The sequence below is a fragment of the Ursus arctos genome, unplaced genomic scaffold (genome assembly GCF_023065955.2).
Source record: "Ursus arctos isolate Adak ecotype North America unplaced genomic scaffold, UrsArc2.0 scaffold_11, whole genome shotgun sequence".
Classification (NCBI taxonomy): domain Eukaryota; kingdom Metazoa; phylum Chordata; class Mammalia; order Carnivora; family Ursidae; genus Ursus; species Ursus arctos.
In genome coordinates, this window is record NW_026622775.1 from 46,619,800 (window position 1) to 46,646,239 (window position 26,440).

Consider the following 26,440-nt stretch of genomic DNA (forward strand, 5'->3'; position numbering starts at 1 on the left):
TTTTGAACATGAAATCACTGTTACACAGCCAGTGGCTATGTTGAGTAGGCATTTAGATGAGTGTGTATTGTAGTGAGAGATTAGGTGTGGGGCATTGTTTGGAAAGTCATCCATTGACAGATAAAATTTAAAATCACAGACTGGATGAGATTACATGGTACAGAGGAAAAGACGGTTGACAGGAGGTGATAACATTTAGAAGTCAGGTAGAGGAATGGAATGGGGGGAGAATCCAAAGGAGATAGAAAAAATGACTAAGAAGTTAAGAGGTAAACCAGGAGACTGAGGGCAGGAAGCCTTGAGAAGATGATGGTGTAAGGAAAAGGGAGTCAGCAAACACTCTGGGAAGTGGAATTAAGATAAGGACAGAAAGGATTTAGATAACACAGAGGATGCTAATAACTTTTAGAGCCTTTGCTTTGGAGTTTCAGGGAGCAAATGATGGAGAGAAGTGATAAGAGGGTGAGAAAATGGAGAGAGTCCAAGAAGAGAATATTTGTTATGGGAAAAGAAAAATGTGGATAATAGCTGGAGGGAGATGCGTGGTCAAAAGAGGTGTCCCCCTGCCCTACGCAATAGGTGATGCTAAGATGTGTTTGTTTAGTAAAGGAAGTGATTTAGGAGAGAGGTAGAAATGGATGGCGATGTGGAGAAGGAGGTAACCCTGAAGGAATGAGATCCAGTGAAGAGGTTTGGGGCAAGGCTCTTTCTTTCATTCTAATAGGAAACAAGACAGAGCTGCTGTGTATTTTAACATCAGGTATTTTTAGACCTATCACTTGTGACTCTTATCTTTTCTTATAAAGAATTGGTGTGATTCAATCTGTACATACATGATGTGTATTCAAGGTTTGATGCTGCCTCCTGCAGTTAAGTGACGTTCGGTTGGAATGTTTCAAGTATGGGATTGAGAGGACCTCTGAAGTAGGGTGGTGGTAGTAAGAACAAGGAAAAAGAATATCCAAGAGAGTTGTTTTCAAGTGAAATATCAAGAGTATGTGGTGGTAATTGAATTCAGCAAACAAGAAAAATGGTTGTGGGTTGATAATCAGAGTTTCACAAATTGGAGACCACTAACCCCACTGACCAAAATGGAGGTGCTGTTGAAATAATCATTTTATAGCCCATTTTTTATTTGCTAGTTCCTTCATAAGAAGGAATAGGCATTTTCTCTTTTGCATTTCTGTGTTTTTTTGGGAAATTTTACTTGGGCTTAAAATAATAGGCTGCTTCTTGAAGATGCTGTTCTTGAGGTAACTTTGAATATTTAAACATTTATTCATGTTTTCCATAATTTCCATAATTTTTTCCTCAGGGATGAATCAGCCAAAATAACAAATCTTTAAGTTGTAAAGCCTCCATTTAATCATTAGTCATAAATATACTGAGTTAATAAAAGCCTACTTTTGTCTGAAATTACATACTGGTAAGTAACATTAACATGAATGTCATTATCATTTTTTAAATTAATAGGTTCTCCCTTCTAATTTTTAGGTTCTTTTCTCATTTTCTGCTTACCTCGGAAAACATTAATTTGTCCGCATGTCATTTTCAAAGTGTAAAGGACATACTATTTTGTTCCCTATAAAATAAACATGGCAAAATTGACATCTAACAAAATGGTTTTTTTCTAGCATCTCTTTACCAGATTTTATTTTATTATATTTTGTTAACCTGGGTACCAAAAATATTAATCTTGAAGCTAATAAATGATTGTGGCAATCCATATAAAGTAATCTTACCTTTCTAGACTACATGTCTCTTTTGTTTTTAACCTACTAGAGTGTTTTTTCATAACATACGTTGAACTCATGTCTCTATTTTTTTTTTTTTTTTTACAGGTTAATGTGTGAGACTGTGAGATATGAAAGACACGAAGCAAATGAAGTTTTATACTAGTAGGTGTTTTCTTTCTCTTTATATGGTGTATACTGCAATAAGTAAATAATTTCCTTAAAGTGTCAAGAAGTATTAGTAATGGCTAAGTCAGTGTTACCTTAATTTTGCATTAACTTATTTTTTGTAATTTAGAAATGTAAAACATTTTAGCTATTACCTGTCGTAAAGTAAAAGTTTATGGTCCTTTGCTGCTAAGTTCCCATCTATACCTTTATATCTCTCACTTATGGTTCAGAGATATTATTTAATATTATGGAGTATTTTGACATTTTTATCATTATGAAATAAAAAACAGGGTGGTCTTTCCAGCAGGACAAAATACATGTTCCCACAACCACATCAAATGAGATTTAATGATAGCATAAATGTCATCTTTTAGTTTAAAACCTTTTCAGAAAAAGGAAAATCAGCTGTCCACTTCTCTTTGGGCTTAGTTTGTTCTGTAAATAATACTGATATTTCTTTCAAGATGTGTAACATATTCCTTGAAAAATTACAACAGTTTTTTTAAAAATGTGATAAACATGTTGCAGGTAAATATATTGTATTCAGGACATATAAACTGGTTTATTGCAGATATTATCTTATTAATAACGTTTGCCATGATTGGCTGTTGTTCTGTTGACTTACTATTTTTCAAAGCCCTTATTAAATAAATAATTACTACTTTCCGTGCATATTATAGGGAATATTTATTGAAATAAATGAAATACAGCTTCTCCCCCTTAGGGAGGCTGTAATTATAATCTCTTGAAGGAGGTAGAAATAGAATAAAAGGAAAATAACAACAACAAAAAGTAACCAGAAGAACTGAGAATATAGATAGGTACTAAGGGCTGAAGAAGTCCAAGGGAAGCCTTGAGGGGAATGGGGAGAGTCTCAGAGAAGTGGCCCTTTGAACTAGGTCTCAAAGGTCTATCTGGTGGTCTAGAGAGACTTTCTTGGCAGAAGGAACAGTAAGTACGGAGACACAGAGAGGGGAAGGGGCCTGGTCCGATGTTCCAAATGCAGTGGCAAGTTTAGGGCCACTGACATGTGGGTGTGCGTCAGGATGAGAAATTAAGAGAAGAGTCAGGCTACAGTCGTATTTGCTTGTGAATGTGTTGTTAAAAATACCAGTTGTGATTCTTTATGCAATTGGAAATGTGTTTTTTTCCTTCTAAATAACATTTTATTATGGAAAATTGCAAATGTTCACAATATTGGAGACAGTAGTATAATGCACCCCCATGTATGCATCATCTAACCTTGTTAACTGATGGCCAGTTATGTTTCATCTCTTACTCCCCCTCTCCCACCTCCAACTGGATTATTTTTAAGTAAACCTAGATAAAGCAATTCATTCATGTCAATTTCGGTATGTGTCTTTACCTTTAAAAGATAAAGACTTAAACAGAAAACCTAACCACAATAATAGCATCAAACCTTAAAAAATAATTCTTTAATATCATGAAAATATTCAAAATCTCTGTCTCAAAAATCTTTTTTTACAGTTTATTTATTGGTTGATATTTTTCTTAAATCTCTTTTAATCTGTAGCCAGGTGGCCAGTTTTCAAGCAGCAGAATGATGTGACCCATTCTTCCCCACAAAGATGATACGTGTGCCTCTCTGAAAATACAAAGGTGGATTAGATTGAATGGCTGGGCAGGGAGATTAGTGAGGAGACAATCAAAGTAATCTGAGGGGGTAATGTTTGAACGGAGTCTAACTAAAGGAATGGGGGAGTCAGGGATGGAATTTAGAAGATACAGGTGATCTGATCTGAGCTAGGATGATTCTTAGGTTGTAACTTAGGAAACTGTGACATCTAGGGGCTGTTTAACAGGCAACTGTAAATATCCCATCTAGAGATTAAAAGAATGTACATCAAATGTAGAAGAAGAGTACGTAACCAGGATATATGTATTAATGAGAAAACTAGGAAGAGGCAAATGCCCTTAGCATATTTATTCTTGAAGAAATTAAGATATAAATGTTTTAGAATATTTGTTTCTTTTAGGAACAGTTGGAAGCTGTCAGTGGAATGGGGTGTACAAATGTCAGGGTTGGAAATCTTTGAGGAATATTATTAACTTTTATTGAAGCAGTCTAGTGGCAGTAAGTGTCAACTTTCTCTTCCTTTGTCTTCCCCCCTTAAAACATGGTTTTGGTAGTATTGATGATGAGGTCATAGCAAACATTTCACAAGGACTTCCTGTCTCCCACATAGTCTAATAAGTGCTTTACATGCATTAATTTACATTTAATTTATTCCTTACAGCTGCCTTGTGGGGTAGATGTTGTCATCACCCTAGTTTTGCACATGAAGGAACTGAGGCTTTTAGGGGCTAAGGAACTTGCCAAGGTCTCATTGTTGAAAGTGGGATCTGGATTTGAGCCTAGACATTGTGATTCTGTCACCTTAGCTGTTACCACTCCCCAGCGTTTTCCGGCCGTTTTCATGCCATCATAAGACATTTCTTATGATGGCATATCATATCATAAAAAATTCTGTTGCCTGTGTGCGGGTCAGTATAGGCACATCATCCCTCCCTGCTGCTGGCGTCCCGGAGGGGATGAAACCCACCATTATCCTAGTCCCTAGCAATGGTTACTTATTATTCGTTTAAATTGAAGGAGGTTACAGGGTCTTTAAATATACCTGAGTTGTTTGTTTTTTTTTAAGTCAGTTTGGGTAAATGTGAGTTATGCTGATCAGGCAAAGCCATGTCTTAGATAATCCTAAATTAATTGCATTTAGGCTAGAGTTTGTAGCAGTTGCTCATTTTTGACTGGTTAGAATTAGGTGACAGTGTTAGTAAGCAATGAACAGTGTGGGGATATTCAGGAGATCATGATTTCGTAAGACCAAAAATTCACAGAGACTTATTGTAGATCACTTAATCAGATCACTTAATCATGATCCCACTTAATCATACCCAATCTTGTGATGAGGGTAATTGTAATGTTCTCTTCTGTGATTCTTGAATAGACATGTTTCTGCTCTTACCAATTCGTGTAAATTCAGTTTTGAAAATTAAAGAATGCCTGAATTTGTGGTACATATAAATCTGTGATAACTTAATAATACTATCCCTCTTTTGGGGACCTGTTGTTATTAACTCATGAGGGAAATGACTTGTCTGTTCTTGCCCCCCCTCGAGCTTTAAGAATGTAGTATAGCCAGACTATCAAAGACTTTCAGACTTTGGTTTTATGACCAAGTGATGAGCATTTTCTTTTCCTTATTATGTTTGTGTGCTGGTAACTTCTAAGTCTATGGTTTTAATAATTTCACCAGGTAAATATAATACTCTTTTGATCCAACTCTGTACCTCATTTTTCTCATCTATAAAATGGGAACAATAATAATAGTACCTACTCTTTAGTGTTGGTGCGAGGACAATATCAGTACCAGGTGTAAAGTATATAGAACATTGCATGTGTAGTAAGTGCGTAAAGATGATAGCTGCTTCCCAGGTAGTCTGCTGGAGACCTCTCCCTCCGCCCCTCTCCTCCCCCTTAAATAAATACAGAAAGTTTTTAAAAAAATGTTAGCTGCTACTGTCATTGTCGTCATCAGTGTTTTGATAATTTACTATTTGGTCTCCCAATTTTTTAGCTGCTTTAGACTTGTGTTAGGAAGACATTATGGTAGTAATGTCTAACTCCCATGGTGTCATTGTTTTAGCATAAACCAACAGGACACAAATGCCGCTTTAAAATGTATCAAGATTAGAGGGAGAGTTGTGGTTCTGATGAAATTGAACTTTAAAAAATTTAGAATTGACCATTTAGATTCTAGTATTTTTCTGTACCAGAAATATAGATAAGATTAGTTGAACTTTCTACAGTGGATGAGAATATCAGGTGATTTCTGCCTTCCTTTCGTTTGTTATCTACTATATGCTAGGTATTTTGCTCACTTGGGAATACGGAGTTAGGTAATATAAATTCCTAATCTGACGGACTTTTATTTAGAGATATTTTACTTAAAGTATTTAATTCAAGAAATGAAATAAGCAATATGTCCTTTGAGCTTTAGTTTTTTAGTGGCCAACCAACCTCATGATTTCCGTTTAATTTATAGATACATTTGAAGTGCTAAAACCTTTGGATCAGAAATGCAACCATTACAGTTTTTTAAAAGTGTGTGCCTGTACCCCACACCCACAGTATGAAAATGTGTAACTCGACCTCTGTGCTCATTTTCCACATCTATGTCTGCCTGAATGCTTTGGTTTCCAAAAGAGTTTTCATAGCATTTTGTGAAGGGGTTTATCTCTCCTTATTGCAGGAGAGGAAATTGTTCCTCAAAAAAAAAAAGCTTCATTGAGGCCTATTGAGTCTCTTCAAGCATTTTGATTTAAGTCTGTAAATGTGCAATTTAGAACTTCAAGCCTCAGCTCAGCCCTTATTGCTTGTAGCAGTCTTTTCATTTGTTGGCTTGGTTTCCTGTTTTCACAGCAGCTATCCTGAATTGTCACTTTTCTGCAAGGCCACCAAGCCACTGCTGTCCCCTTCGTGCCCTCCCACTCTTCCTCCAGGGACTTTGCTTCAGGCTTTAGTTTCTGTTCTCAGATGCCCAATTTGTCTGTGGCTGCAGGTGCCTCCTGCCTCACCCATCCCCCCAGGGGGAAGAGGTGTCCGTTTCCCTGCGCAGGGTGGTTATTCCTGTTCTCTCCTGTGCTACCAGCCTCTCCACCTGTCCCCTCCCTACAGACTCTAAGTGTGCCAGTCTCTCCCATCTGTAAGAACTTTGGCCCATATCCAATTATTGTACAGCTTTTTCCTTCCTGATGTGGCTAAGCATTTATTTTATTTTACATTACGCATCTTGCTTTAGCTCTCCCCTCTTAAAAAAAAAAAAAAAGGAAAGAAACAAAATACTTCAAATCATCTTTCTTTCCTAGCAAGATGTAATCACAATTTTTGAGTATCCTTCTTGTCTATGTTTCCATAATTTTGCTATACTTGTATGTGTGTATGAAGAAAATGGTGAAACCTAAGATTTTCATTTACATGGAGGAATGATAATTTTAAAGAGTTAGCCTGTGCATAGAGTTGTAGTACAAGGATATTTGGCCACCAAGTCTGGCAGGTTGTGGGGTACTCATGTGCCCTATGTAAGTATGAAAATTCAAATATACACACACTCGTATACATACACCGACATATGGACATACTTAGAAAGATTGTTTTATGTACATGTGGTAATACTTTAGGGCTTCTTAGCAATATTGATATTTTAATATTGACTAGTAATCTTTAAGTGAAAATGTTTTATTTCTGTGGTGAGTGGAAGAGTAAATAACTTTCAAAACTGTATTTAGTTTTAAACTCTGTTAGGGCAAGGACTATGGCTTACATTTGCCATGCCTAGTACGGAAATTGGCATGAATCTGTTCTCTGCTATTTTTTTGAATTTATTTCAAAGGAAGATACTCCTTTTATAGATAGATCAGCCAATAAAGACTTTCATTATGGTCTCATTTTGTAATAAAAGAGCTGACTACATGTTAGGTGTTAGAGTCTTTGTATCAGTTTTCTGTGAAACTCGTTAGGGCATACAGACCTCTGAACTCTCAAATATAACTACTTAAAGAAATATATAGTTGGTAGATAAGGCTTCCTGCTTTCTGACAAGAACAGGGTGGTGGTGCTGTAAACTATTGGGCAGTATCATTGCAGTCAGTCCAGGCCCTTGTTTGGTGGTTGGGCAGATCTAGCTTTGGATTTGACTCAGTTTTTGGACGTCTACAATTCTCTTCAATTTCTGAGCACCAGTTTTCTCTAATTGAGGAAGACGTTTGTTGTGAAAACGGAATTGCAGTGCCTAATTCTAAAAGACACAGCTTTATAAATTAATGTCATGACCCTTGGTAGTTCTCAAAACCATAAATTTTTCAGATTTGGCTGGTCTTTTAAATTTGATAAATTATTTCTTGAGCTCTTGAATATATCCCTCCACCCTTAATATAGCCAAATGACTGATCTACTGTAATAAATATGTAATCTGCATTGACATTTTTTTCTTTCATTCAAAAAAAAAGTGTTTTGAATAACTGGCTCCCAAGGCATCACTCCTTCATTTCATTTTTTAAATGAATTTTATGTCTAAGAATGACTCCATTTATGAGCCTACAGAATTTTTGGCTGTACTAGTTCGTCAATAGTTTACATTGTTCATTTTGCTGATTAAGTAAATTACAATTCAAAAAAATGGATTCCTACTGTATTCCCAATGTTTTCAAAATACAATTTGTTTTTCAAAATGAAGCTGAAGTAGCCTTAATATTTTCATCAATTTTCAGAGTTCTTCTGATGCTATTTACTTTCCTTTTTCAGGGTCCTAAGCCTCTGCAATTGAGTTGCTATTGAGTAGAGAATAAGGATTTTCTGAAAAACTTAATGTTAAATGGTGCTTTTTTCCCCTCAAAGTTTTTATTTTTAAAAGTGAAGTAACTTCCTTATAATTTAGAACTTTTAGGAAATAGAATAAAAAGTTACCCTCTACTTTTTAAATGTGTTTTCATAAGCATGGGAATTTATATATTTATATATAATTAAATACTATGAAGTATGTAATTTTATGATAAAAATTGCTTCTCTGCAGGTTGGAAATATAAATACCAACACCTGTAACTCTTGGTAGACCTCTTTCTAAAATATATTTTACATTTTATGCCTTAGTAAAAATAGTGTGGGTTCACCTTTCTTTTGACCTAATATTGTTAGGGTTGCTTACAATGCTGTGTTGCATTAATTTATCTGGTGAGCTTACTTTGTGCCATTGGCCATACAAAAATAAATAATACATATTTTGCTTTCAGCTTATAGCTTACAGCCTCATCAGAGGAGCAAAAACCAAAAACAACTAATGATTAAACTTTTTGATAAATCCAGTAACAAAAGTGATGTAATGTATTTGAAAAAGATTAAAATTATTGTGTATCTGAAAAGCCATCTGCATATTGGAAGGTGGCCATTGTTTGAATTTCTTTTTTTAAGCCACGGAACACTTTGTTCATAGGAAATCCTATTTAGCTCAATAGTAGTAGCTATTGTGGTTAGAGGAGGGTTGGACAGCGTGCAGTCCCAAGGGGCTCGCAAGTGCGTATTGAAAACCTCTGATGTGAACTGACTGTCTGACTCCTGTGAAAGAACAGAGAATGATTTGGTGTTAATAAGTAAAGTTATTTTCATGTTGGTTTCTGGCATAATCCTATATTTGAGAGTACAAGACTAAGCCCATCAGAAGAGTGTAATGATGGCATAGGTGAGCAGCAGCGAGGGCCTGAACTTAAGCAGAGGGCTTCGAGTGAGAGGCTTGGGGGTTGGGAGGCACAAAAAGAATGTGATGATAGGTTGGGGAGAGGGAGAAACTTAGGAAGATTTTCTGTTTTCTGGTTTTATCCTCTGGTTGGGTGCTGCTGCTCAGAGAGTGGACACAGAAAAAGAAACAGGTGTTTTTCTAGATTGGGGCACTTGGTGGCTGGCCCTCTGAAATTTCTTGCTAGTTGTTTCCACTTAGTTTTTGGAATTTTTGTTAGTCTTCATTTTATTTCCCTTTCTGATGTTTTACCCCAAATGTGGAGCTGATTGCCCACATAAAGGTGGTAAGAATCCTGTCTCCGCATCTCTCGGATGCCGGCAGCTTTGTTCGAATATGGTATAACATCCTTTCTAAAATATCCAAAAAATTGATGTTTGATGTTTGAGGCCTTAGTTGTACTTACCCTCTCTGTGATTGCTATGTACCACTTCTTCCCTGAGTGGTCTTCCTAGCCACTGCTTGTAGACACTTCACTGATGCTCGAATGGGTGGCCATTCTTACTCACCATGATTTGCATGTTTTTGCTTCTCTGTGTTCTAAAGGCCTTGTTAATGCTGCCCATAGAAAGCACCATAGAAGTGCTTCTACGCTTCCCTGGACCACTTCCGACTTGTGCCAATGCTGTATTGCACTTGATCTGCTGAAGTGGGAGGGAGCCCTTCTTGTAGCGCTCATGCCCTCCTCATGCCTTATTTTGTCAGGTCATCTGGGGAAGCACTAATTTCTGGTCCAAAATCATTTGAATTTTGCAAGGGTACCATTCTTACCAATGTTTCAGTTTCTATTTGTTGCCACCACCCCTCCCCCCTTAGATGTCTGTTTTGAGCTGAATATTAAGCTAGCTAAGTGTCTTTTGCCCCCAGCCGCCCGCCCCACTCCTGCCACTCTTGTTTTGTTACAGGTCTTCCTCTCTCCTCAGTTTTCCTTGCCTTCATTGCCGTAAACAGCCCTTTTGGGTTGATTGGGCTCCACAAAACATTAAATTTTCATATCGTGTTAACAGCTGAATAAAGTAGCCTTTTCATGTTACTTTTTGCTCTCTAATAGCCGTCTTTGCTGAGTTAGTTTAGTTTTGATGCTGATGATGATTCTTTCAATCCCCTTGTCAACTTCAGTTTGATCGCTTGTATTAGCTTCCCGCTTTATAAATAGGGAACGCGGAGCAGCGCACACAGCTCTTTCATGTGGAGACATCGCCACCGTGTGGACATACAGGATATTGCTAAGGAAGTTCTTTTAGCCTGGTTTCATTTTTCTGGTTACTAGTAAATTGACACTTACATCTTTGACTTCCACGTTATCTTTTTTAAAGATTTTATTTATTTATTTTAGAGAGAGCGCACGAGGAGGTGGGGCAGGAGTACAGGGGTAGGGAGATGGACTAGCCAACTCCATGCTGAGCGCAGAGCCCTACTCCCTGCTCAGCCAGATCTCATGACCCTGTGATCCTGACCTGAGCGGAAACCAAGAGTCTGACGCTTAACTGACTGGGCCACCCAGGCGCCCCTGACTTTCACTTTAATACCATATCTGAGGGGCTCCTGGGTGGCTCAGTTGTTAAGCCTCTGCCTTTGGCTCGGGGCGCGATCCCAGTGTTCTGGGATTGAGCCCCGCATGGGGCTCCCTACTCTGCTGGGAGCCTGCTTCTTCCTCTCCCACTCCCCCCGCTTGTGTTCTCGCTCTCACTGGCTGCCTCTCTATGTCAAATTAATTAATTAATTAATTAAAAAAATACCATGTCTGAGTTGGTGTCTATTAAATTATTAATTAATTCATTAAGAATATAGCTGAGTGCCAGTCAAGCATTGTGTAGTGTATATATTGGGGGTACTGGTGAGTTAGAGGAGTTTAAAAACTAATGGGGGAAGACTCCTAAAATAAATATTCTGATACCGGCAACTGCTTAATGTGAACATGTACAAAATGCTCTGGGAACTGAGGAGGAAAGTGACTCACTTTATTTGAAAACCACTAAAACACTTCTCAGAGGAAGTGGTAGTTAATCGGGAATTCAAAGGATGAGTAATGAACTTAGAAGGTACTGTTTAAAAGCTGGAACAGCAGGTTTGTTCAAAGGCCCTGAGGCATTGGTGGGAAAAAAGTGTAGTATGGCTGAACAGGGTGAAGTTTGCTGTTGGGATATTCAAGGTTAGGAACAGAAAGTACAATTGTAGGTTGGCCCTTTTAGAAAGGGTCGTAAGAGAAGGAAAGAGATGAAGAGAACTAGTATTTTTTGTGTATTTATTATACGAAGCACTGCACATATACTGTTTTGTTAAATCCAAGTAATGTGGAAAAGGTATCGATATCCCCATTTTACACTGAAGGAACTAGAATTCTCAGAATTTAACTTCACCAGGATCGCATGGCCAGTAGGAAAGAGCATATGTTCCAAAACCTTTGTGCTTTGCATGGCAACGTATTGCTTCCCTCACGTGCTATGCCAAGGGGTTTGGACTGTCCCTTGTTAGGGAACGGTGGGTTATGAGCAGAAGCATGCCATGATCTGATCTGCCTGAGCAAATGATAACTGAAACGGTGCCCAGTTTCTACCTGAAGCAGCACACAGTTCCTGTCTAAAAGGAGGGTCAGTGTCGTTGGAGGAGGGTACCTAGATACCTCAAGACTAAGAATTCAATAGAGAAAAATATAAAATAGAATGAAATTAGATGGAATAAATATTTTGGAATCTGGAAAACAGTGAGTGAGAAGATTTTGTTCAAGAATAGGGTTTGAGCCATTTCTTTCAGGCTCAATGTTATTGAGAAGATGGAGCAAGGCACGCGTCTTAGCAGATTGGCAGAGGTGGGAAGGAGAGACAGCAAAGCAGCCAGCTAGCAGTGGTGGGTTTGTGCTGAGGAGTAGAAGGAAATAAGGTGGAAAGAACCTCACCAGATGACATGCTTGCCTCTTCACCATTATTCCCGGGCTGCACTTGCCATCTTGGGTTAGCCTTGGTTCTAAAAGGGCATCATTCATTTTTGATTACTTCAGAGTCCTTCTATCTAATTATACTGGGAGTGAATCGATCATTTTGTAATGGTCTGTTTATATTTTGTTTTTGTTTTGTTTGGGTTTGTTCATTTTCTCCCTGTTGATGAGATTAAAAAAAAAAAAAGGCTTTCAGAGTATCTCTTCATACATCTAGGCTTTGGAGCCTTTCGTTTTGTAGGTTGCAAAATGGGCTGTATTGGCATCCAATCACTTGTCTGTTGTAGTTCTTCTAAAAAATTATAGGTCTTTTCTAAGTGTTGGTTTTGGCTAATCAGAGAGACTTGCAGTGTACTAGTTTGCTATCGGTCCCTCTTTAATCCTTAGGTTTCTCTCTTCTGCCCATTGCTGGTGGTGGTAAGACTTAGGTTATTAGGAGATGCTCAGTCAGGTTTATTCCGAGATTCGGCTTTTCCCCTTAGCTCATAATTTCGACCCTTCACTCATATTTTTAAAGCATAAGACAATTACTTGAGGAAAAAATTAAAATAACACTGGTGAATACAACACCTGCAATGTATTTGAATAGATATTGATAGAGTTGTCCTTTTTTGGTTGCCATTTGTTGCTGTTGGGGCTTAATATTGAGACAGTTTTCCTAAAGGTTTTTCAAAGTTGACAAGCCCCATGCATAAGAATCACCTAGGATATTTGTTTAAAAGGCAGTGTGATGGATCTCCCACCTCACGATCATGGACTGTGGGATAGGGGGGAATAGGTAGAGCTTGGGAGCACGCATTCTGAATTAATATCCCAGGCGATTCGTATGCATTTTAAAGCCTGAGAACCACTGGACAAAAGAAAATCCCCGCGTTAGTCCTAGATAACTATTATAGTCAATCTTCTGTTAGCTAACTTCGTTGCCTGTGTGTCTGTAGTGAGGTCTTAGATCAGTTTGCTTACCTTTAAAGTGTAGGAAAGTTTACTGCTGTTCCTGCTAAGTACTGTTCTTAGAACTTCTTCTTCATTTTTTCTTTTGAAAACATCATCATTTGTATGTGTAAAAATGCTGTAAAACCTCTGGGATAACGAAAGCTGCACTGTGGGAAAGGAGTATTTGCAGACTTTGAAGGGAAGCAGGATGTACCCCATACTGAAACACTCCTTGCCTGAGGCATAATTGGAGATGATTTCTACCAAAGTCAGGAGAATTTTCTGGATGATTAAGACTAAGTAAAACAGATTTTATGGTGGCATCTCACAGCAAGGAATTTTTGGAACACAAACCGACATGAATTCTGTGGGGGGAGGGGTGGGAAGAGAAGGAGATGGAAAGGATTTTCTAGCTTACAGCTATTTCCAGAACACGTTAAAATAAAATTCACTGTTTTTGTTTTCTTAGTTCTAATGAGCTTATTTTTATAAAACCTGAATCTGTAAAAAAGAAACAACTCAATAATAAAGAAATTGCAGTGATTATATTTGGCATGGCGTGTAGTGTAAATGCTTATTACCAAGTTCAAAAAATGTTTGTTAATTGAATGATCATCCTCTGCCAGTTTCTACTCAAGCAAATATAGCTCTTGTGAGTTAACATTTGAATTTTTTGGAAAAGGTAGATTAAACAGCCCATCTATTAGGAAAACAAAATTATAGTAAGTGGAAAAGGTTGGGTGGACCAGTTTCTTATCTTTATCTCCTTAAGGTTTTTCTAGAAGAATCAACTCTAATTATAGGGTAATGAATGGGCATTCAGGGAGCCAGGATATTTGCTGTTATAGTACTTTATCCACTTTGGACATTGGTTGTCTTTCATTTCATGCGTGCTTTACGATCAGTGCCAGGAAAGCTGAGTTTACAAACCTTGCTCTTATTTTATCCATACTAATTTGCCTTCAAAATGGACAGATACAGAATAACTGGAAAGCCAGTGAACGTTTGTTTTATTCTCTGTGTCACAGTTAATCTAGACCATGGTATGTGATAAAAAGCTCTACAATAATTATTATTTGCATTCAATGAGTATTGTTCATTTAATCCTTGCAGGCGCTCTAATAACTTTCCCAAGGCCACATAGTTAATAAGCAGTGATCTTCCTTAACTTCCTGTTTTTCTAGATTTCATTTCTCTTGACCAACCTTTTGGTGATAAAGGAAGCATTGTAAGAATAGATTAAGTTTACATAATAATTCTTCTTTTCTTTTATTTCAGTGTTTTATTACTTGTTATTAAAAAAAAATTTAAGCTATGCTTGCATTTGGGAGAACACACTTTCACTTGACATAAATTAGAATTTAATAATAACGCTGTCGCCTTATGCTAAGAAAGACAAAGTTTTCCCCCCAAAACTAGGTAAATGATTGTAGATTGCAATCTCAGCTCAGCCGTTTGAAACTCTAACACCCCCACCCCCACTTTCCTTAACCTATAGTAATTTCTTTCCCCAGAGCGCTGGTTTGTAATTTACTAGTTTATTATTTTTCTTGTTTATTATCTGTATTGTCCCACCAGAATATAAGTTTCATAGGGGAAGGGGTTTTTTGTTGTTGTTGGTGTTCACCAAAGTATCCTAAGCACCTAGGATAGCCCTCATCATAAAATTATGAAACATTTGTTAAACTAATATAACAAACTGTATTATATGTTAGTAAAGCTGTGGGAACATATATAAGCAAGTTGCTGAGCACCTGTGGAAAACAATTTGACGTTTATCAAAATTACGGTGTACATGCCTTTTGACCCAACAGTTGCGCTTCTGGTTACCAGTCATAGTCAATACTGTATGCACAAGGTTACTCATGGCACTTTTTATTAATTATTTTTAAATAATCGCAAATGATTAAAAACCACAGAAATGACTCTCACTGGGGTTGCTTAAGGCAAATATGGCCCATCCACAAGAAAGCTGTGCTCTCATAAAAAGATCTCTACGAGCACAAAGGAAAGAACACGAGAGAGTATGCTATCTCTCCATAAAAAGAAAGAAAAGACAGTAGAAGGACTAAGAATAGATGTCCATTTTTCTGTGCATACACATAAAAAAATTCTGAAAGAATATCCAACAAGTGTGGTAGAAAAATATGAGAGCTTGGTAGACTGGGGAAAAGGTTGGGAAGACTGAGTTTCACTGTTTACCTCTTTATATTTTGTTTTTTGAAGCGGGGGAAGTATTTTCAGTCAAAAAAAATAAAAGATAAAACTTGGGATGGTAGGTGCAATAGGTCTAAGGAGCATTTAAAACATTTAAATATACTGGTAAATATCTTTAGCTTATTTTTGGGATAAAAGATAATTTAAAAAATGAAATGTTACTTTTATGTACCTATTTATGTTATTTCGTCATTCTTCATGGTTCTAAAAGGAACACGGGTACTATGTGCTATGTATGTTTTGATTTTGTTGTTGTCATAGCTAATCATCTGATTTTATTATCTTTTTTTCCAGTCCTGATGATATTGGGACCTGCTGGTATATCCTTCTGTCTGGTTCCGTGTTCATTAAGGAATCCATGTTTCTTCCAAGAAGCAGGTATTGTATAGATATTCGGTAATAGATTATCCTTGAAGCTTAAAATCCTTTTGCAGAATTGAGTTCTTTTGCAGAATTCTTCTCTTCCTGTTTCCTCTTCCGTTGACACAAAGCAAGGTAGTACCTTGGGGTGTCGATCTTTAAGAAGGGACCATTTTATGTTTAAACACTATTACAATCTCTTTAACCAAGGAAAAGAACAAAAGCACGTGCTGGTGACATGTCCATTTGTTATGAGAATATACATGTCAGGCTAGTTTAGGGCACATTTGTTCATCTCTGCCTCTGTAACAGGCAGTCTCATAAACATGTAAAGAGAAGTGAAGAAAGTTCATTGAGACCACATGGGACTGGATATAGAAAGCCAGGGACTGTCATTTACTTTTCTGCTTCTCAGGACCTTAATGCTTTTCTTCCTGTGATTTTGGCTTTTATGTGCTGACTGTTGATTTATGACCTTACGTCCCTAATGATTATGTCATTTGATGGTAGTGCCCATATCTTTTCTTTGGACTCTCTAGGCTACTGTCTGATTGTCTGGGCTTGGGGCAGATGTGTACCTACTTCCAATCAGCTATGACCAAAGAGGGTTAGGACTTACCTGTAATACATGTGGCCACCTATGTTCAAGTTCCCTGACTGAGGGTGCCAGCCACTAAGTTTTACTAATTATTTTTTACCCCAATTTTTTATTTTTCACAATTAAATATTTTTATTTGGACTAAAGTGTTTAAAATTTTAACTGATTAAGGGTCGCCTGGGTGGCTCACTCAGTTAAGCCTCTGACTCTTGATTTCGGCTCAGGTCATAATCAGGGTTGTGGGAGTGTAGAGCCTGCTTGGGATTCGATCTCTGCCTCTCCCCTCCACCCTGTGTGCCCATGCACGCACACACTCTCTCTCTCTCTCTCTCTCTCTCTCTCTCAAAAAGAATATCTTTATTTAAATTTACTAAATAAATATTTAAATTGACAAAACTTATTAAAGCATAAGGACCACCCACCCTTCTGTAACCTAACTCTCTCACAAAAATATTTAAGTGTATTCTTGAAGAATTCTGAATGGGTCAGAGAGATGTTAAGAATCTGTTTTAAAGATAAAGGGGTGCCTGGGTGGCTCATTCGTTAAGCGTCTGCCTTTGGCTCAGGGCGTGATCCCAGGGTCCTGGGATTGAGCCCCGCATTGGGCTCCCTGCTCTGCTGGGAGCCTGCTTCTTCCTCTCCCACTCCCCCTGCTTGTGTTCCTTCTCTCGCTGGCTGTCTCTCTGTCAAATAAATAAACAAAATCTTAAAAAAAAAAAAAAAAAGAATCTATTTTAAAGATATGAATAAACTTTTATAAAATGTCAGAGTCAGTGAGACAGGGAGAGGTAATTTATACAGGCCTGGGTGTGGTACTGGAAGGCACTTTGGAGGCCAGAATGTAGTGAGAGTGCCAGAGGCACATTGCATCCACTGAAAAACACTCTGGTGCACTTCCCATGCCTCTTTGCCCTTCTCCTACTCCAAGATCAGATCGGCAGGCATTATTCTCTTTGGAAAATGGCCCCATGAGGGAGAGAGGCTCTACTGCCTGTTTGTTTGTTGTTTTTATAGTAGCAATAGTTGTGGTAATGGTAATAGCGTTGGTGGTGGCAGTGGTAGTAATAGAAGTAGTAATCGTCGTCGTAGTAGTAGTAAAATGATGATAGAAAAATAGCTAAGGCTTTGATAGTGCTTTCTGTTTACCAGGTCACCATTTTAAATGCTAAATGTGCGTGTGTGTGTGTGTGTGTGTGTGTGTGTGTGTGTAGTGTGTGTGAATGAAATCATTTAATATTACAACTACCCTTTGAGGTAAGTATAATTATCTTCTGCATTTTATGACTGAGGAAACTGGCAGGAGGGGATGGCAGGTGGTTGTACCTCTTAGAAATTGCCTAGGAAGCCTGGAGTGTCCCTGTGAACCAGCTCCTATAGTTCTAGGAGTTCTGTTTCCCAGAGGAATGGCGAGTTGAGTAACAACACTCTTCTCCTTCAAATACAGGACCTTCATTTTAGTCCCTTTTTGGAGACTCTAACTGTATTTCTGAACTTGGAAGAAGGTATAGGCAAACAATATTTAAACATTGTCATATTTTTAAACTTATATATAATTTTATGTAAATAGTAATAATAATTACTATATAAATTAGCAAAGATAAAGAGAAGGAAAAAATCACTTATAATCTCCAGTCCAAGATAATCATTCTGTAATATTCTAGTGTTTTCCTATCTAGTCTTACATGTATGCATTCCACATACTTAAGAGCATACTTAATAAACAATTTAATATCTTGTTTATTTCAGTTAAGGAATATGTATACATATATATTTGTTGCCTTGTAATATTAAAAACTCTAAAAGGCTTATACTTTATGCATCTTATTGCCTGTTTAATTGTTCAGTTATTTGAACTTTCCACAGTTTAGTTAATAAATGTAAGGGTACATTTTTGATACTTTTTATTATAAATATTGCTTTAATGACTGTGATTTGAAATTTACATATCTTAAAAGAGAACAGAGGTTGATGACTTCATTATATTGATGCAAGGTCTGTTGTGCAAACCGAATCTATAGACTGAGGTCCTAGAACAGTGAAGGAGCCTGTGACGATCTTTTTTGACTACCAGCCATAATTAACTAGTCAAGTAACAGCTTGCTCTAACTTTTGGAAAGGGAACCTAATGTTCAGAAAGCTGCTGTTCTAGAAGAAAGAGGACTTGCAGTTCAGACCTATTTTATGAACACATTGGACTCTATGTCTAATTATTTAAAAAAGATGACATAAGTTACTCTTCTCTGGCTGGATGTCAAATGCTTGCAAGCCAGTACTTTAATGGGATGAAGGAAGGAATGGTGTTTCAGTCTGAATGACAACTAGTACTATATATAGGCTATTTCTTCACGTTGCACCTGTGACATTTGCTCTCAGTTGTTTGTTTCCTTTGGTGATGTTGCCTTAGGGATAGTGCTGATACTGTTTTAATAAGGAGTCTCTGCTGGTGCTATGCTAAAGGTTGACGTTAGTGATTCATATATATTTCCTTCTCCAGAAGATGTTGAGGTTTGATTAGAGAATAATATAGGTCAGCTGTTAGTAGCAGTCTGATTTTATAAAACAACTAATTCACAGATGATTCTCCACATTTACCGTATTTTTATCATGTTAGTCTGGAAATTGTTTATTGGTATATATAATAAATAACCAGCTCATTCTCTTAAAAGTTTCAACTCATTTTGACAGCTAATTCACCCTGAACAGTTAGTTTTGAATCAAAGTACTTTGAAAAACATTTTTATATTTTTAACTTATTCTCATGAAATTGCTTTGACGGCTGATATCATCAAGTGAAGAGGATGATATACATTGGAAAACATCTATCTTTGGCTTCCAGATTTCATTTGCTTTGTTGAATTCCTCAGTCGACATTTAGGTCAGCATTTTGTGGTTTTAAAAAAGAAATTCTGTTTTCTTTTTAGATAGATAAAGTTTCCTGCGGTTGCATACCTCTCTGTGATTGTTGAAGCATGAATCTTTTCCTGTGATAAGAATTACAACATTTATGGAGTCTATTAATTCCTTTGAGACTATCAGTGACAGCTTACTCCCATTCCAAGCAATTTAAATGATATAAATGTTTTTATGAGTTTTATTGTAAATCTATTATAAATGTATCACCTTTCGAAACACAGGTATTTGTACAAGTGGCTGTAATGTCATTTATAATGTTGCTACACATAATGTAAGATAGGGCTAAATTCTTATTTGGAATAAAATTTGTAGTCTTGAAGCAATGTATGATTTATAGTAATGTTTTTCTTAAAGTCTTATTTAAAATAAATTCAGTTTCTTTGATCAGAAAGATGGTAAGCAAGGGTAATTTAGGAGTGTAGCGAAGGTCATTCTCGTTCCCATTTAGGAAAATATCAGAGGGGACATTTGTCACAGATGAATATAGACACAGTGTAAACTGGATGTGTTTTTCAGTGCTATACGCAATGATAGTCACTGAGTTGTGCAGGTGGTGTCTGCAGTAGTAGTACGTTGATCTATTAAGACAGTGACAGGCAGAGGGTGGTGAAATATTTTGAGGAAGGAGTTTTTACCCCCCTAAGTTTTTCAAAGGCACCGTTTGCATCAACAGTAAGGCTGGAAAGCAATAGATGAAACTTGTCTTATATAAAGTGTTTTTTTAAAATATACTTTTGATTATTCTACCTATGGGCAGGAAGATATTAATAATGTTCATTGTCCTAATGTGATCTAAATCAGCATATTTATGGAACTTTAATAGAAATTGTTATATACTTTAAATTTTCTCACTTTCAAAATTGTATCATCTTACTAAGGATGCTGAGACCTACTTGGTAGTAAAATCACAATTTAATAACTTGGGTTAATATGTTGTGTTTTGGCTACTGGCTTCTTTGAAAGGCTGAAAATTTTAATGTAGATATTAAAGATAGCCTTAGACTGTGCCTCTAAACTTTCACTTGCTGTTTGGATTGTTTGTTAGAAAAGGAGACAGTTTACCTACATTAACTCATAGCATTGGAATCTTTTTCTAGTTATTTATCAGTCATTTCACATTTGTTGGCAAAAAACAGAATGCTAGATATTTAGACATTATTGTTATAAAACTCTCCTTTGGGTTTACATTGATCACAATCCTGGAGAAAAAAATCACTTTATTAAAATGTTGAACATGATTTTCTCAATAGTATCAATTTTATCATAGAAGCTTCCAAGGGAAGGGCGTTTAATAGAAACGATCATACATACCGTATTTAAGCATAAATATTATTTTTATTGCTTTGATAGTTAAAAACTTTCTATATTTTTTATATACAGAGCAATTAGTAAACAAATGTCTTCACTTTGTATCAGGGGCTGTAAGTTTGAAGGAAAAGATAAGCCCAAGCTAGCCATAGTCTAGAAATTCTGAAGATGCCAAGAAATGGGTTATAATCAAAGCTGGGAGCCAGAGGAATTGGGGACAGAGGGTGGAGGCTTCGGATGCATGGATGGGATCATTTAGCTACCAGGTTGTCAGGCAGCAGACCTAGTGGGACAAGTAATCTGTACACTGTAAGTATAGTAAGAGGTTATGTCTATAACTGGCAAAGCACTGTCCATGGAAACTGCTAAACATTGACATGCTATCAAAATTTAGGATTGGTTCATAGGCCCTTTTCATATTTATGGGTCATTCTGTCTCATCCTAAAATAGGTTCAGTAGAGTTTAAATTTTGAGGACTATTTCCATGTCATTTCAAATAGTAGTTGAAACTGGCATTAAGTCGTACTGTATGGTCTCTATATTTAAAGTTCTGGAGTTTGCAAAAGAAAAGAAATGGTCTACTCCCTGCTGTCATGTAATTTGATATCTGGTTGGGGAGTTGAGGCTGTTTTATATGAAACATGAAAAAATTGCCTAGGTGTCATTAGATAATATAGTATAAATTGATACAGCAAAGACCACACAGAATGCAGGATCCCTTCCAAGATTAGTGGTGTTTTAATGTATGTGGTAATCAAGAGTAGCTCTTAAGGAAGTGAATTTTGAGTTAGGATTATGATTTAGATTGTTGGACAGTGGCTGCAAAGGAAATCTGGACATAGTAAAGAGCATGAGTGATGGCACAGAAATAGGATTGAAGGACCACAGTTCATACGTAAGCAAGAGCTTGGGTGGAGGCACAGGAATAGGATCATTTTTCTAGAACAGATGTGCACTCGAGAGAGTGCGCTAGTTGCAAAGCATTGGTGATGGTGGCATTTAGGGGAGGTCTAGTTTACAAAGTGACATAAGTTGGTTGGAAAGGCTAGGATTGTTGGTAAGTTAGGTGTCATGTAACATTGACAAGAGGTTGGGAGAAATGCACCCATCATTTCTTTGTATCGTGTTGGCTGTGTCCATTTACAAGGAGTGCTTCTCTTTCATTGATACCAAATGTATCGACCGTTTAAAATTTAAAATTATACTATGGTACTCTCAATAATCACATTTTAAATTAGAGCTGGCAGCTATAATGAGGATAAGTGGGGAAACAAGACATTTAACTAATCAGTTCTGAGAGTCTAAAATACTATTGTCATTATGATTCACATGACAAACAATGAGCTACTTGAGTTTAAAAATCACAGGCTTCCTTCCTGCTCCCCATTGCTGCATGATAAGTTAATCGATTGCTCTGAAACATGCCAGTTTTTTTCACTAACAGAAGAGGGTGAAACAATGGAAGAATGATTCTGTGTTTACATGGTGGGGACTGAAAACACAACTAAATATTCCTTAATTCATGTAAAGAGCTGTATAGGATTAGAAAATCATATTCTTGAAAGTACAAATGTGTTATAAGTCATATGATGCCTTATTGGAGTTGGAATATGGTTTTTAAAAAATAACTCACTGATGAATCATGTTATGGAAGGGTAACTTCATTGGACATTAAAAGTATCCAAATGATATGAAGGGAGGGTGAGGATTAGAGTTCTGGAAATTGTACATTACAGCTAAGATTTACCTTCATTTCCTGGCCAAATCACAACAATGGTAGCGTAGATTAAGAATGGAAGGGAAACCATGGTTACTAAAGAAGGAATGGGGGGGGGGAAGAAAAACTGTAAGTCATTTTAAAACTGCTCTCATTGGGTTTTTAAAGTAACGTATTGGTCCTATATACCTTCCTTCTCACATGAGGAAATATCAGTAACTTATAATAGGATTAAATGACTTGATACCTAAGTTTTTCAGAAGTTTTCTTTATAGCCAGTGTTACTAAAAGTTGTTTATTTCTTTAAAAGAAAAAATTGTCCTTCCCTCCTTTCCTCCCTTCTTTCTTTCCTTTCTTCTGAGAGAAACCATAAGATTTTATTTAATTCATATTTGAAATATTCTAAAGTTGGTGGATGATAGAAGAATTAGTAAGGGCTAATAAATTACAAGAACCACTTATCTCAGATCTCGGACATTGTCTCATACAACCCATTACTACATTATTTTGCAGGAGCAGGTGATTGGGGCCTGTAATTGGCCAATTAATGAAAATAGTTGGTTAGGCATGGAATCATAGAAACACACTTTTTTTTTTTTTTTTTTTTTAATCAGAGAGAGAGCCAGGGTGGGGGTACGGGGCAGGAGCAGAGGGAGAAGGAGAGAGAGAATCTTAAGCAGGCTCCATGCTCAGCTCAGAGCCCGAGGTAGGGCTCAATCTCATGACGGTGAAATCATGACCTGAGCTTTAATCAAGAGTCGGATGCCTAACTGACTGAGCCACCCATGTGTCCCAGAAACATACTTCTATTTTAACTTAAAAATGTTCAACTTGATCTGTAAATATAAACACACATATATATATACTTGCATATATAATTGGATTAAAATATACACATATATGCATGTATGGGTGTATTTTATTGGACATGACTATTTCCCATCAATCTTCTACGGTTATTTTGCCAACACCTAATCCAGTGACAGTTTTTTTTTTTTTTTTTTTTTTTTTAACTGACATACCTTGGGATGCCTCGGTGGCTCAGTTGGTTAAGTGTCTGACTCTTGGTTTTGGCTCAGGTCATGATCTCGAGGTCATGAGAGCAAGCTCCAAGTAGGAGTCTGCTTGGGATTCTCTCTCCCTTTGCCCCTGCCCACTGTGCTTGTCTACTCTCTCTCTTTCTCCAAAATAAATAGCCTTTAAAAACAAAACAAAACTGACATACTTTATTATAGAGATTTCATAAGCATTCTACTTCATAGATTAAGTAATTAATTTAAATAGTACCAAAAATAAATGATAATATATATATTTTTAAAAATGTTAGTCTGTTAAACCTAATCATTACAGGGGATAGTATCCTAACAACTTCATATCTTAGGAGAATTGTTTACCTAAAGGTGATGAGCATAATGACTAGAACTGATTTCTTTTTTTTTTTTTTTTTTTAAAGATTTTATTTATTTATTCGACAGGATAGAGACAGCCAGCGAGAGAGGGAACACAAGCAGGGGGAGTGGGAGAGGAAGAAGCAGGCTCATAGAGGAAGAGCCTGATGTGGGGCTCGATCCCAGATCGCCGGGATCACGCCCTGAGCCGAAGGCAGATGCTTAACCGCTGTGCCACCCAGGCGCCACTGATTTCTGTCACCAAATAGTACCCAAGGCCATTAGTTATGTCCTTTTAAGGGAGTCTTCAACTTGATGCTTGATTAGTATTAATGAGTCCTTTTATCGACCTCTGTCCTGAACTGCTTGTCTTCAGTTACATATGCGTATCCTTCTATCTTGTTCATTCTACAAATATTATTGAGTTGCCTCTGTGTGCCTGCCTGGAATATAGTGTTGAAACGCTGAGATCCTGCCTGTGTGTCACCAAAGCCAAGAGATAAAACGTGTTTGAGAAGGTCAGTTTTTCTGGTGCTGCAAGGAGATTCAGCAGGGTGAGAGTAGAGACATGACCTTTGGATTTAGCCACTGACAGGTCATAGGTGACCTGAGTGAACCAGTCTCAGTGAAGTGCTAGAGCTGGTTGGGGGGACAATGGGAAAACAAGAACCGGTGAAAGAGAAAATTGTTACAGGAAATTTCATTGTGAAGCAGAACAGGGAAATGGGGTGGTGGCTGGGAGTTGTTTATGAAGTAAAGAGAGATTTGTTTCTGTAAAATTAGAGTTGCTAGTGTGTGTTTGTATGTTGATAGAAATGACCCAGTAGAGAGGGGTAAATGGATGATACTGGAAAGAGGAGAGATAATTGCAGAAGTGGATGAGACCCACAAGGGGAGAGGTGTTAGCTTTGGAAAGAGTGAGAGAGCTTCACCTTCTTGGCAGGCTTATGATAAAAGCTATATAGTTCATTGGGTAGATTTGGGAGTTCAATAGTGGGTATTTAGGAGTTTTGACAAAAGAGGGAGAGAAGTTGTGAAACAAAGGGAGGATTGTGTGCCCATTTGATATTTGTAGTCATAAGTGTGTGTATGTTTCCTAGCAACTTTTGGCTGTTTAGGGGCAGGCGTGGAGAAGGTGAGTAGTTGGGTGTTGCTGGGGTTTGTGCTTTGTCAGTGTGTACAGTAAAGGGAGAGATGGGAGCAGGAGTTAAGGGTGTATTTGGAACACCCATTCCTTACGCGGATTCTCTCCAGGTTCCTTGAACTCTAGATACCATACATGTAAAGCAACAAACACCTATAAGTGTGCTTGACTTCCTGCTCTTTCTCTGATAATAGCTTTAATAAATAGCCTGTCACCTACTCTAGAAATTTCTGTGAGTCTCCATTTTGACCTCTCTTTTGTCCCTTGACAATTGTTTTTTCTTTATTAAAGTAAATACTTCAGAGTTAGAAATGACAGTATCTATCCAATTAACTGCCTCTGTCACCACTGGCAGTGACTTTGTTCAGGTGTCACCCTCACTATTAAAGTAGCTCCCCATATGCTTCAGTACTTCTCCCAGAGTGTCACTATGTCATTGTGGGAAGCACCAAATTTTTCTCCTTGATCCTTTGCATAATGAGCTTAAACGACCATCAACAGCCAAACAGATAAAATCCAGACTTCCTAGTGATATGTTCAAGGCAGCTCAAATGTCTCCAACCTACATTATTCCTTCTGCCTTCTTCAGACACCCAAGCCGATCATTGTGGCCTGAGCATACCTTTGCCAGGCTGTTCTCACTGTTTGGGATGTCTGTCTCGTTGTAGCTACCTTCACTCCCGCTCCTCCTCATCAGCTGGTGAAAACAACACGTTTCCAACATGTTTTCTTCTCTGGGAACCCGACCTGTGTATTCCTGTCGGGATTAATCATTCCCTACCCATACTCAACTGTAAGATTTTTTGAAGGGCATGTGCTGTGTTACTCATCTTTGCTTTCCCAGTGGCTAGCACATAGCAGCCCTTTCATAAATATTTGTTGAATCATATTGGTTCAGGATTATATTTTTAACTTGCCCTTTAAAAAAGAATTTAACAATATTATGCTAAAATCCTCCCTTTTAGAACTAACTTTTCAATAACCTATGATGTATTGAAAGTCTGTTCGGTATCGAGACGAAAAGTCTGGGAAAAGAAGGAGGCTGCAGCACGATGGAAGGAGGGAGTCTGGGGGTGCTCATGAAGTTGGTTCTGGCCAGTTTGTGCAGGAGTGCAGAAGGAGGGGAGAAAGGCAAATGGTATCTTGCTGCGTATCGTTTTGCTTACTGCCTTAGTTACAGTTAGTTTGGGTTGTATAAAACAATTGCATAAACACAGCAAGAACTACTTTTTTTGGTCACACAAAAGAACCTAAAGGTAGATGGTCCGTGATGGTCCCATGGCTCCACAGTAGAAAAGGTTACAGGCTTTCATCCTTCCTCTGTACTTGTGCTTACACACAGCTGCCACTTTCGGCATCGGTTTATACCGCAGGATGGCTGCTGAAGCCCGCCGTCATGCCAGCGGTGGGAGCTAGAAGCAAGAGGAAAGGCAGGACAAAAAAGTTAATTTCTATCCCCATCAGATTCCTTGAAACAAAGTTTCTTTTTATATCACATTGTCCAGAGGTACTTACGTGGCCACTTCAGGGTACCCAGGAGTCGAAGACAAGTAGTCTTTTATTCTGCGATGGAATGCACCCGCTAAAAATAATAATATAAAAATATCCTTCTAAGGAGAAGGAGGAGAGTGGAAGTTGGAATGGGCCATCAGCAGTCTCTGCTACATTTGCTCTTTCGTTTCCCCTCACATTCTCTTAGTTTGTTCATTATT

At 37.5% G+C, this 26,440-nt stretch overlaps 1 protein-coding gene across 14 annotated transcripts in view; it reads left to right on the forward strand.

The window, feature by feature from the left end:
• Positions 1 to 26,440, forward strand: part of RAPGEF2 (Rap guanine nucleotide exchange factor 2) — a 230,572-nt gene that overhangs the window by 78,184 nt on the left and 125,948 nt on the right. For 12 of the 14 annotated variants that reach the window (XM_026499568.4, XM_026499572.4, XM_026499576.4 and 9 more), the window contains exons 3-4: positions 1,842 to 1,898; positions 15,594 to 15,677. In XM_026499568.4, the coding sequence (XP_026355353.2) occupies positions 1,842 to 1,898; positions 15,594 to 15,677 (141 nt within the window). Of the gene's footprint in view, positions 1 to 1,841; positions 1,899 to 15,593; positions 15,678 to 17,009; positions 17,512 to 19,047; positions 19,133 to 26,440 lie in introns of those variants that run through there. The other 2 variants (XM_044384406.3, XM_057310156.1) reach the window with 2 other exon arrangements.